This window comes from Rutidosis leptorrhynchoides, chromosome 1 (assembly GCF_046630445.1).
Source record: "Rutidosis leptorrhynchoides isolate AG116_Rl617_1_P2 chromosome 1, CSIRO_AGI_Rlap_v1, whole genome shotgun sequence".
Lineage (NCBI taxonomy): Eukaryota > Viridiplantae > Streptophyta > Magnoliopsida > Asterales > Asteraceae > Rutidosis > Rutidosis leptorrhynchoides.
In genome coordinates, this window is record NC_092333.1 from 97,012,180 (window position 1) to 97,026,012 (window position 13,833).

General features: G+C 38.9%; 1 protein-coding gene across 1 annotated transcript; it reads right to left on the reverse strand.

Annotated features, from left to right (window-relative positions):
* Nucleotides 1–11,813: 11,813 nt before the first annotated feature.
* On the reverse strand, nt 11,814–12,230 carry LOC139887473 (uncharacterized). Its single transcript, XM_071870647.1, has 2 exons — nt 12,035–12,230; nt 11,814–11,968 (listed from the first exon to the last, which is right to left on the reverse strand). The coding sequence occupies exons 1-2, from the start codon at nt 12,228–12,230 to the stop codon at nt 11,814–11,816; spliced, it is 351 nt and encodes a 116-aa protein (XP_071726748.1).
* Between the last annotated feature and the right edge of the window lie 1,603 nt (nt 12,231–13,833).

Genomic DNA, 13,833 nt, shown 5'->3' on the forward strand with positions numbered 1-13,833 from the left:
CATCTCATTAGATATAATAAACAATGGGTTAACTACATTAAATGAGATCGTTAACTTAAAGGTTTCAAAACAACACTCACATGTAACGACTAACGATGACTTAACGACACAGTTAAAATGTATATACATGTAGTATTTTAAGATGTATTCATACACTTTTGAAAGACTTCAAGACACATATCAAAGTACTTCTACTTATCAAAAATGCTTACAATTGCATTCTCATTCATTTTCATCAACAATTCTACTCGTATGCACCAGTATTCATACTCGTACAATACATAGCTTCTAGATGTATTTACTATTGGTATATACACTCCAATGATCAGCTCTTAGCAGCCCTTGTGAGTCACCAAGACATGTGGGAACCATCATTTGACAACTAGCATAACTTATGAGCATGAAAACAAAAACTAGTAACCTTATATTGACTAAGCATTAGGCATTTTTTTCAAACAACACACACATCACATTTCTTTGATTTTCTAATCTAAATTCTCTCCAGCTTAACTCTCTCTAAGCTTAAGAACATCTATAATTCAGTAATATTGATCATCTAGGTCAATCTAGCTTCAATTACAATTAAGAAACATCATCATTCAAGAACACATCAAGAACACTTCACAAATACTTTCAAGTTTACTAGCTTACTTCCAATCTTGCAAATCCATTTCAAGTGATCATCCAATCTCAATAAATCTTTCTTATTTACAGTAAGATATCTTTCTAATTCAAGGTAATACTCATATTCAAACTTTGATTCAATTTCTATAACTATAACAATCTTATTTCAAGTGGAAATCTTACTTGAACTTGTTTTCGTGTCATGATTCTACTTCAAGAACTTTCAAGCCATCCAAGAATCCTTTGAAGCTATATCAATTTTTGTCACTTCCAGTAGGTTTACCTACTAAACTTAAGGTAGTAATGATGTTCATTACATCATTCAATTCATATATATATAACTATCTTATTCGAAGATTTATACTTGTAATCACTAGAACATAGTTTAGTTAATTCTAAACTTGTTCGTAAACAAAGTTAATCCCTCTAACTTAACTTTTAAAATCAACTAAACACATGTTCTATATCTATATGATATGCTAACTTAATGATTTAAAACCTGGAAACACGATGAACACCGTAAAACCGGACATACGCCGTCGTAGTAAAACCGCGGGCTGTTTTGGGTTTGATAATTAAAAAACTATGATAAACTTTGATTTAAAAGTTGTTCTTCTGGGAAAATTATTTTTCTTATTAACATGAAACTATATCCAAAAATCATGGTTAAACTCAAAGTGGAAGTATGTTTTTCAAAATGGTCATCAAGACGTCGTTCTTTCGACTGAAATGACTACCTCTTACAATATTGACTTGTAACCTGTATTTTTGACTATAAACTTATACTTTTTCTGTTTAGTTTCATAAATTTCAGTTCATTATGAAACCATAGCAACTTGAATCACTCAAAACGGATTTAAAACGAAGAAGTTATGGGTAAAACAAGATTGGATAATTTTGCTTGTTGTAGCTACGTGAAATTTGTAACAAATCTATACAAACCATAACTTAACTAACTTATATCGTATTATACATGTATTCTAACATATATTATGTAATCTTGGGATACCATAGACACGTATACAATGTTTTGACATATCATATCGACCCATATATATATATTATTTGGGAACAACCATAGACACTCTATATGCAGTAATGCTAGAGTTAGCTATACAAGGTTGAGGTTGATTCCAAAATAATATATATACTTTGAGTTGTGATCTAGCCTGTGTAACAACCCGAAACGAAACCACAACAATTCCCGTTAAATTTCTCAACAAAAAAAAAAAAAAATTTTCTGGTGCAGTTCATTCGCGCGGCGCGCCAGGTGGGCGCGCGGCGCGCCAAATCACCTGGACAGCTCGCTGTCCCCGGAAGTCAATTTAATGAAAATGTTTGACTAGTTCCCGACATATTTAGCCAAAACGCTTTTAACCGTACATTAATATATGTAAAACTAGCACATAACTAAGGTTTGAGCGAGTTTTACAAAGTGGGGCCCACACGTGCCCAAATTACCCTTTAAGTATAAAAATACAATTTTAGACCATAAGACTCTTAATACAAGACAAAGCCGAGCATGGCGATTGGGGGTACACTACCCAACCCTAATAAATCCAAAAGCGAGCCTTCTACGCAAACTATGCAAGTCCTCTAATCCTTGCGCTTACCCGAGCCACCATCCGCATGCAATCTATAAAAAGAGTCAACAACGAGAGGGTAAGCTAACGCTTAGTGAATGATAATATACTACATACATATATATGTATAAAATGAATACGCCACACAAACAAATACCGCATACCGTAGCACCCAAATATAAAGCAACTACACTAAGCATACCGTACAATCTCTAAGCATCAAGCTAAAGGTACAACAACAAATATGAGTCCACCAACGACAAAGTGAACATCTCCAAATAGCTACACCCGGAGGGTTAGCTACAACACAACAATACGTTAATATAATAATAATATGAACGAACAAGGTTAACACCTTAACCTATTACCGAGAACCCAAAGATACCACAATGAAGATTGGCCGAACTACACGAGCCTTAGTAATCCGAAACCACACGAGATTACTACCTCAACAAGATGACCGAACTACACGAGTCACCATGAATCCGAACTACACGAGATTCATTCGATAAGATGACCGAAACTACACGCGTCATCGTGAGTCCGAAACCACACGCGATTCACTACTCCAACTCAAACCCACGGTCACGGGATTATAAAAATCCACCACATCGGGGCCATAACATCCAAATCACAATCACGTGTGATAATGTACACACGAACGTGTACTTCGCCAAAGATGGTCAACCAAAACGCACAACCGTGCCAATTGGACTCATACAAAAGTCCATCAAGTCCACCTACATGTGAAGTGAGCTCTCTAGCCGAGAATCACTTCACCCGACCCGCACCCATCCTACACATACATATGTACATAGGATAATATCACTCACCTTGAAGTCTTGAAGAAAGCTTCCAAGTGATCCGCAACTCGCCAATGGAAAATACCTATTCCATTAACACAATTACAACAATACAATTAGGATGGATTTTACAAACCAACCCAATTCGCCACTTAGTGCAATTCCGACCCAAATGCACTTCCGAGCACAAACCGTGCCCAAACTAACCAATAATCACTAACGCAAGTGAGAATGGTCATAATAAGCCAATTAAACCCGAACTCAAGTGTCAAACACGTGTCATACCCATTTAGACACTTAAACCCTAATTTTGACCCATAAAGGTCAAAATCTCGTCCTTTATAAGTTTTGACACCAAAACACATTTAACTCTGTCTTATACTTCAACTTAATCCATTTTAAGTTCATAAACCTCATTAAGTCACCAAATGGGTCATAATCACTACCAAACCCTAATTTGACCCAAAGTCACAATTAGTCAACCAAATGCCCTAAATGGTTTCCAATACTTCCATAATCACTAATCCAAGTGATAAATCCCAAGATTAAAGCCTAATCAAGGCCAAATCGTCAATCAACCCAAAACCCGCCGAGTGACAAGAATAACTAGTCACCATAAACCCATTTCATCATCTAAGAGGTTTTACAACTAATTAACTCAAAACCCTAACTTGAATATCAAATTAAATAATTGAAATTCGGAGTTTGAGCTTACCAATACTATCACCGTGTAGCCGAGAACGAAAGGAACAACTTTAAAACCCGAGACTTTGAACGATTCGAGCTTCTTCCTCACCAAAACCTCCAATCTCTCTCTAAACTCTTACTCTCTCTCTAAAAATGGATGAAGATGATGAGTGGATGTGAATGGGATCCAAAACTGATCCAAACTAGCTCATAAGCCTCACAAATCCGGCCTCAAGTGAATTTACCCATTTGCCCTTCATTTAAACCAATTAAGAAAAACAAGGGATTCTGTCAGCAGCAAACGGCGCGGCGCGCCGAATCCCCGCGCGGCGCGCGACCTAACTGAAACAGATTCTTTTGCATTTTAAACTTTATATAAATAATCCGCGAAACCCAATCTCGAACGTCTTAATACACAAACAAGCAAGATAAATATTCGGGTCTTACAACTCTCCCCCACTTAAACTCGATCACGTCCTCGTGATCCTCATCACTTAACCAAGTGGACCTCACCCTACGGTCCTCGACATAAGTCCCAATCCGACTTTCCTAAGCAATTCCTTTCCAACGAATCGCCTTCCACAACTAAATCGTCACCCGCGATTTATCAAAACCACAATCCGAGCACTAAAACCATGCTCATTCCCTAACATCAGGAAAACTCAACCAATCTCGTACCGAGATATAAATCCCTTAGCGTACTATTACCGAGTACAACGCTAAAAGCAACCAAGTCTCAACCTAAGGTCAACAACCCGAAACGATGAAGACCGAACCAAATGAATCCTTACGGACAACACCAACCACTAACATCCCTTGTAGTGCGCAATACGACCAAAGCGCAACTACCGTAACATCATAACAAACGGCTAAAACCGATAGCGTCCAAAACGATGATGGCAACGCTAAACCAAGGTGTACAAAATCGACTTTCGTCACACCCGTAACAACATGTGAGCGAAACACGGCTATCGCATCACTAATCACACAACATGGTCCTCACGACCCCACCATCGGTGTATCAAACAACCGATAGATCAAACAACACGGTCCTTACGACCCCACCATCGGTGTATCAAACGACCAATGGATCACACAACACACGAAGGCTGGCCGAAAACACACGCGCCTTAGTGAATCCGAACTACACGCGACTCACTACCTTCAACACAACAACAATCGGGAATGGCCGAACTACACGCGCCATAGTGAATCCGAACTACACGAGAGTCACTATCCCGGAGGAATGACCGAACTACACGAGTCAATTGTGAATCCGAACTACACGAGACTCACTCCTCAATACAATGACCGAAACCACACGAGTCATTTGTGAATCCGAAACCACATGCGATCCACTTCCACAATATGATGACCGAAACCACACGCGTCATCGTGAATCCGAAACCACACGCGATCCACTACTATGGCGAAGTCAGCGGACCCGAAGATCATGCTTCACCAAATCTCAACACCGGATAAAGTCAGCGGACCCGAAGATCATGCTTCACCGATCACGTACTCCCGTGATGAAGTCAGCGGACCCTAAAGATCATGCTCCATCACTCAACCGTACCATAATGAAGTCAGCGGACCCCGAAGGTCATGCTTCATAAATCATCAATACCACGATGAAGTCAGCGGACCCTAAAGATCATGCTTCATCGATCACATACGCACTTTCGGCCTCAAACAACGAGTAGTGCAACATCGCGCCCTGCTACACTATAGTGAATCCTAACGGATACCACTAACCATCCCCACAATCGAGCAAGAACCACCTATATCAAACATAGGTACCAAACAATGATTCCCCAAAAGAGAACCCGACACACACCTCCCTTAACCGAAGGATTTCACCTTGCTCACCAAACACGTCCATTATCTCTCAACGAGATTTACCACATTACCACCTCAGTGGTAATTCCAATCCAATATCATAAGTACAATTTAACCAAAATTGTACTCTACCACAAGTTGACCAAAACTAGGTCTCGACGAAATTTCCGGATCTACTAAAAACATCATCCAAAATATCACACTAAAACTTCCTCGTGCGGAAATGCGACTCCCCCTCTTGGAACCACGTTCCTATATCACACTCGTACAACCGTACAATGCTACCAAAGGTAGACTTTACCAACGATTGGGTACACACGACCCATCACTACACCTTGCTCCAACCTTGAGCATACGAAGGATTTCAAACAATCCTTAAACATTTCGAACGAAAAGTGTACCACGCATTACACAAACTACACCCTCGCAATCATCCAATTACTATAGTTGTCAATTTCACCGAGTCACTCGTGTACTTAAGGGTTCCTCCCGGTATCCTAAGTACAATGTAACTACAACACAATCGGAGTCGACACCACGCTAGTAGGTATAAAAGAGGCACCTAATGTCGCGTCATAAAGACTCCATTACCAACGCCCATCGAGATTTAAAACACTCGATCTCAAGGGTTCCAACCAACCGACGAACCTCATGATTCGTCAACTTCGACACGCAAGCGAACACGCGCTTAACAATCGAACACCAAAACCATTTCCGTGGCTTGGTAGAAACATACCCCAAATACTAAGGAACGCTTGGTTGCACCAAGTCTTACGCCCTTCGCCCGACAATCAAACATCACCTTAGGGTACTTCCATTAGGAACGTCACCCATAGCATAACATACACAACAAAGGCATGCAACTCAAACGGCATTTAATAAATAATCAAAAGACATATTTATCAAAATTAAACGTACCTTAACGTCTCCTCGCCGCACCCGTCCCCGCTAACTTGGGACATTCCGACTTACGATGTCCTTCCTTTTGGCAATTGAAGCACACCATACTACCACCCTTTGGTACCGAACATTCCCAAGACTTGTGACCCCTTACGCCACAATTGTAACATCTAGCCGTACTAGAATCCGATATACCCGTTCGCGTACCACCCGTGCTCACACTCGGACCCTTAGTCCTCTTACTCGGAGCACCATAAGAAACAACTCTTCTCTCACTTGAAGATTCACCCCTCTTCGATCGTAAATACGACTCGAAACCTCTAGCCAAGTCGAATAATTCCGAAAACGATTTCGCTTGACCCCGACTAATCTTACTTTTCAAGTCATCATTCAAGGTCCGATAGAAATCCCCCATCAACAAACGATCATTTCCCAAATACTCCGGACAAAAACGAGCCTTTGCCATAAAGGTCGCCTTAAGAGTACTCAATTCCATAGATCCTTGTCGCAAATTTCGCAACTCATTACGCAATTCCCACAAATCGGCCGAAGTCCGGAACTCCTCAAAGAATTCCTCCTTAAACTCGTCCCACGATAAGGCCATAAACGTCTCGCCACCGACAAGATCAATCTTACCATCCAACCAATCCCTTGCCCTACCACGCAACAAACTCGTAGCGAGTCTCGTCTTCCTCTCGGGAGGGCAATCAATAGTACGAAAACACCCTTCGACATCCGAAATCCAAGTTGTGCTTACCAAAGGATCCGGTTTTCCGTCGTACATCGGGGGTTTAGTCCTCATGAAGCTTTTAAGATAACGCTCCATTTCACTACTACTTTGAAGTTCGGAATACTTCCTTTCCATTCTTTCTTCCAACCCACGCATTTGCTCCGCAACGGCGGCCGCAACTCTAGCGTTAAACTCCGCGTCGTTCGTATCGATCCCACTTCCCGTCGCCATTCTAAGGAATGCAAAACGATTAGATCACGAACGTATAAGTAAACACGCACAACCTCGACCCATCTTGCTAAGCACTCGTCGTACATCACTCGTTAGACACGATTTGCACCCGTAATAAGGTCTGCAAGTTCTTATTACGCACACACGCCGCATCGACTTGTTAGTACAACGACCGCCTCGCTCGATGATATAAACAAACACAACCAAAATTCTACGCGGTGCAAACACACGCGAGAATTACTATCACAACACAAGAGCATATTAATAATATCCGCATTACTAATATAAACGTTAGTCAACCTATAAACAAGGCACTAACTAAACCCATTCCGACCCGTAATCCTACAAGTCCCGCAACAATTTAAGCACACACAAGTCTAAGTCTAGGCACCTATCTCAAGTCACCTAAATCCCTTAGACCATGCTCTGATACCACTTGTAACAACCCGAAACGAAACCACAACAATTCCCGTTAAATTTCTCAACAAAAAAAAAAAAAATTTTCTGGTGCAGTTCATTCGCGCGGCGCGCCAGGTGGGCGCGCGGCGCGCCAAATCACCTGGACAGCTCGCTGTCCCCGGAAGTCAATTTAATGAAAATGTTTGACTAGTTCCCGACATATTTAGCCAAAACGCTTTTAACCGTACATTAATATATGTAAAACTAGCACATAACTAAGGTTTGAGCGAGTTTTACAAAGTGGGGCCCACACGTGCCCAAATTACCCTTTAAGTATAAAAATACAATTTTAGACCATAAGACTCTTAATACAAGACAAAGCCGAGCATGGCTATTGGGGGTACACTACCCAACCCTAATAAATCCAAAAGCGAGCCTTCTACGCAAACTATGCAAGTCCTCTAATCCTTGCGCTTACCCGAGCCACCATCCGCATGCAATCTATAAAAAGAGTCAACAACGAGAGGGTAAGCTAACGCTTAGTGAATGATAATATACTACATACATATATATGTATAAAATGAATACGCCACACAAACAAATACCGCATACCGTAGCACCCAAATATAAAGCAACTACACTAAGCATACCGTACAATCTCTAAGCATCAAGCTAAAGGTACAACAACAAATATGAGTCCACCAACGACAAAGTGAACATCTCCAAATAGCTACACCCGGAGGGTTAGCTACAACACAACAATACGTTAATATAATAATAATATGAACGAACAAGGTTAACACCTTAACCTATTACCGAGAACCCAAAGATACCACAATGAAGATTGGCCGAACTACACGAGCCTTAGTAATCCGAAACCACACGAGATTACTACCTCAACAAGATGACCGAACTACACGAGTCACCATGAATCCGAACTACACGAGATTCATTCGATAAGATGACCGAAACTACACGCGTCATCGTGAGTCCGAAACCACACGCGATTCACTACTCCAACTCAAACCCACGGTCACGGGATTATAAAAATCCACCACATCGGGGCCACAACATCCAAATCACAATCACGTGTGATAATGTACACACGAACGTGTACTTCGCCAAAGATGGTCAACCAAAACGCACAACCGTGCCAATTGGACTCATACAAAAGTCCATCAAGTCCACCTACATGTGAAGTGAGCTCTCTAGCCGAGAATCACTTCACCCGACCCGCACCCATCCTACACATACATATGTACATAGGATAATATCACTCACCTTGAAGTCTTGAAGAAAGCTTCCAAGTGATCCGCAACTCGCCAATGGAAAATACCTATTCCATTAACACAATTACAACAATACAATTAGGATGGATTTTACAAACCAACCCAATTCGCCACTTAGTGCAATTCCGACCCAAATGCACTTCCGAGCACAAACCGTGCCCAAACTAACCAATAATCACTAACGCAAGTGAGAATGGTCATAATAAGCCAATTAAACCCGAACTCAAGTGTCAAACACGTGTCATACCCATTTAGACACTTAAACCCTAATTTTGACCCATAAAGGTCAAAATCTCGTCCTTTATAAGTTTTGACACCAAAACACATTTAACTCGGTCTTATACTTCAACTTAATCCATTTTAAGTTCATAAACCTCATTAAGTCACCAAATGGGTCATAATCACTACCAAACCCTAATTTGACCCAAAGTCACAATTAGTCAACCAAATGCCCTAAATGGTTTCCAATACTTCCATAATCACTAATCCAAGTGATAAATCCCAAGATTAAAGCCTAATCAAGGCCAAATCGTCAATCAACCCAAAACCCGCCGAGTGACAAGAATAACTAGTCACCATAAACCCATTTCATCATCTAAGAGGTTTTACAACTAATTAACTCAAAACCCTAACTTGAATATCAAATTAAATAATTGAAATTCGGAGTTTGAGCTTACCAATACTATCACTGTGTAGCCGAGAACGAAAGGAACAACTTTAAAACCCGAGACTTTGAACGATTCGAGCTTCTTCCTCACCAAAACCTCCAATCTCTCTCTAAACTCTTACTCTCTCTCTAAAAATGGATGAAGATGATGAGTGGATGTGAATGGGATCCAAAACTGATCCAAACTAGCTCATAAGCCTCACAAATCCGGCCTCAAGTGAATTTACCCATTTGCCCTTCATTTAAACCAATTAAGAAAAACAAGGGATTCTGTCAGCAGCAAACGGCGCGGCGCGCCGAATCCCCGCGCGGCGCGCGACCTAACTGAAACAGATTCTTTTGCATTTTAAACTTTATATAAATTATCCGCGAAACCCAATCTCGAACGTCTTAATACACAAACAAGCAAGATAAATATTCGGGTCTTACAGCCTGAGACTTGTATACACTGGGTCGTGGATTGATTCGAGATAATATATATTGATTTATTTCTGTACATCTAACTGTGGACAACTAGTTGTAGATTACTAACGTTGGACTGCTAACTTAACAAACTTAAATAATTAAAACGTAATAAAAAATGTTGTGAATATATTTTGATCATACTTTGATATATATGTACATAATTGTTATAGGTTCGTGAATCGACCCGTGACCAAGTCTTATTTTCCCGACGAAGGAAAAATCTGTGAAAGTGAGTTATAGTCCCATTTTTACTATCTAATATTTTTGGGATGAGAATACATGCAGTTTTGAAAATGATTTACAAAATAGACACAAGTATTGAAACTACATTCTATGTTGAATCGTTATACCGGATATCGCCCTTGTTGAACTTGGTAGCCTAAGAATTGGTGTTTATTATAATTGCCACCAATTGACGCGAATCCTAAAGATAGATCTATGGGCTTTGACACGCCCCAGTCAGAGAATTTGAACTGCTTTAGTACTTCGATATTTATATATGGGGATATTCTAGATGCATTTGTTAATGTCAGTTACCAGGTGTTCAACCATATGAATGATTTTTATGCAGATTGCATGTTATTGAAAGATGAAATCTTGTGGTCTATTATTACAATTTGATATATAGGTTAAACCTATAACTCACCAACATTTTTGTTGACGTTTAAAGCATGTTTATTCTCAGGTGATTATTAAGAGCTTCCGTTGTTGCATGCTAATTTATGGACAAGAGTTGGAGTCAGCATGCTTGTATAATATTGTTTAAAAACTGCATTGGAAGACATATATATTGTTGTGTAATATTATTGTAAACCATTATGTAATGGTCGTGTGAAAACGCTATATTTTAGATTATCATTATTTGATAATCGTCGTAATATTTTAAAGGTTATGGTTTGTTTTAAAAATCGAATGCAGTCTTTGAAAAACGTCTCATATAGAGGTCAAAACCTCGCAACGAAATCAATTAATATGGAACGTTTATAATCGATATGAACGTGACATTTCAGAAGCAAGTTTATTTCTTTCTAGCATGTACAACCTTGGGAACACATTTTTAAGACGATCCGATCCGCACCATATATCATCCCAAAATGAAGTAGTTCTTCCATTACCTATTGCTTTCTTGAAAGAGTTCACAAAAGAAATGTTTAAATCTTCGATTTGGTGTCCTGCACGAATAATGTTATTCCAAATCCCCGAGGCCGGGGGACGAGCACGCCCATCCCTCGATCTCAGGCCACCGTCAATTCCATAAATACTACAAATGATTTTGGTCCATAGGCTCTTGGTTTCAGTTTTAAACCTCCACCACCATTTTCCTAAAAGGGCAAGATTTTTGCCATTTAAGGAGCCAATATTTAACCCTCCCGCCCCATAAGGTAAGCAAGTTGTATCACATTTAACCCACGCAATTTTAGAACCCAACAAATCCCCGCCCCAAAATAAATTACGTCTTACACTCTCAAGAAGACTTAGCACACAAGGCGGAGCACGAAAAAGCGCGAAATAATACAAGGGAAGACTACTCAATACCGATTTAAGAAGGACTAATCTTCCACCGAAAGACAACATCCTCATTTTCCAATCCGAAAGTCATTTTCTAAATTTGTCAATCACCGGAGCAAAATCATTTAAATTCTTCATCTTCGCCCCAATAGGAAGTCCAAGGTAAATAAAAGGGAAATTGCCGGCTAGGCATCCCATATGCCTAGCTAACTCTTCAGCTTCACCTGAGCCCACACCCACACCTACACCATAAGATGGCTTTTATGGAAATTAATCTTCAAAACATTTTAATATGTTATACAGATTACGTGCATTCTCATTATTCCAATCACCAAAAAACATCGTGTCATCCGCATATTGCAAGTGTGGAATCATGATCTTATCTCTCCCGATTTCAACCCCTTTATATATCCCTCGATCAACAGCAGCTTTAGTGAGTAAATTGAGGCCCTCCGCGAAAAGAATGAAAAGGAAAGGGGAAAGCGGGTGAAATGTTCTGTTCATATCGATTATAAACATTCCATATTAATTGATTTCGTTGCGAGGTTTTGACCTCTATATGAGACATTTTTCAAAGACTACATTCATTTTTAAAACAAACCATAACCTTTATTTTATCGACAAGGTTAAAAAGACACCACCTAGATTATCCAGAAATGATAATCTAAAAATATCACACTTACACACTACCAATACATATTGGTTTACAATATTAATATGTTACAACAAAATAAATCTTGAATGCAGTTTTAAATAATATTATACAAGCATACTGACACCAAATCTTATCCATATATTAGCATGCAACAGCGGAAGCTCTTAATAATCACCTGAGAATAAACATGCTTTAAACGTCAACAAAAATGTTGGTGAGTTATAGGTTTAACCTATATATTTATCAAATTGTAATAATAGACCACAAGATTTCATATTTCAATATACATCCCATACATAGAGATAAAAATCATTCATATGGTGAACACCTGGTAACCGACATTAACAAGATGCATATAAGAATATCCCCTATCATTCCGGAAAATCCATCGGACATGATAAAACAACATCGAAGTACTAAAGCATCCGCAACCATGGATGGGGTTCGTTAGGTCCAATAGATCTATCTTTAGGATTCGCGTCAATTAGTAGATCAGTTTACTAATTCTTAGGTTACCAAGCAAAAAGGGGCATATTCGTCTTCGATCATTCACCCATATAATGTAGTTTCATTTACTTGTGTCTATTTCGTAAAACATTTATAAAACTGCATGTATTCTCATCCCAAAATATTAGATTTTAAAAGTGAGACTATAACTCACTTTCACAGATTTTTACTTCGTCGGGAAGTAAGACTTGGCCACTGGTCGATTCATGAACCTATAACAAATATGTACATATATATCAAAGTATGTTCAAAATATATTTACAACATTTTTAATACGTTTTACTATTTTAAGTTTATTAAGTCAGCTGTCGTCGTTAGTAACCTACAACTAGTTGTCCACAGTTAGATGTATAGAAATAAATCGATATATATTATCTTGAATCAATCCACGACCCAGTGTATACACGTCTCAGGCTAGATCACAACTCAAAGTATATATATTTTTGGAATCAACCTCAACCATGTATAACTAACTCCAATATTACTACATATAGAGTGTCTATGGTTGTTCCAAATAATATATATACATGGGTCGATATGATATGTCAAAACATTTGCATACGTGTCTATGGTATCCCAAGATTACATAATATATTAGAATACATGTATAATACAATATTAGTTAGCTAGGATATGATTAATATAGATTTGTTACCAATTTTTACGTAGTTACAACAAGCAAAAATATCCAATCTTGTTTTACCCATAACTTCTTCGTTTTAAATCCGTTTTGAGTGATTCAAGTTGCTATGGTTTCATATTGAAGTTAAGTTTATGAATCTAAACAGAAAAAGTATAAGTTTTTAGTCAGAAATACAGGTTACAAGTCATTTTTGTAAAGGTAGTCATTTTAGTCGAAAGAACGACGTCTAGATGACCATTTTGGAAAACATACTTCCACTTTGAGTTTAATCATGATTTTTGGATATAGTTTCATGTTCATAA

Bases quoted from the DNA above. Each gene is read 5' to 3' on its own strand.
- LOC139887473 (XM_071870647.1), bottom strand. From the start codon at position 12,230: ATGAACAGAACATTTCACCCGCTTTCCCCTTTCCTTTTCATTCTTTTC. The intron at 11,969-12,034 runs GTAATCTGTATA...CTTATGGTGTAG, and splicing joins TTGGAATAATGAGAATGCAC to GTGTGGGTGTGGGCTCAGGT.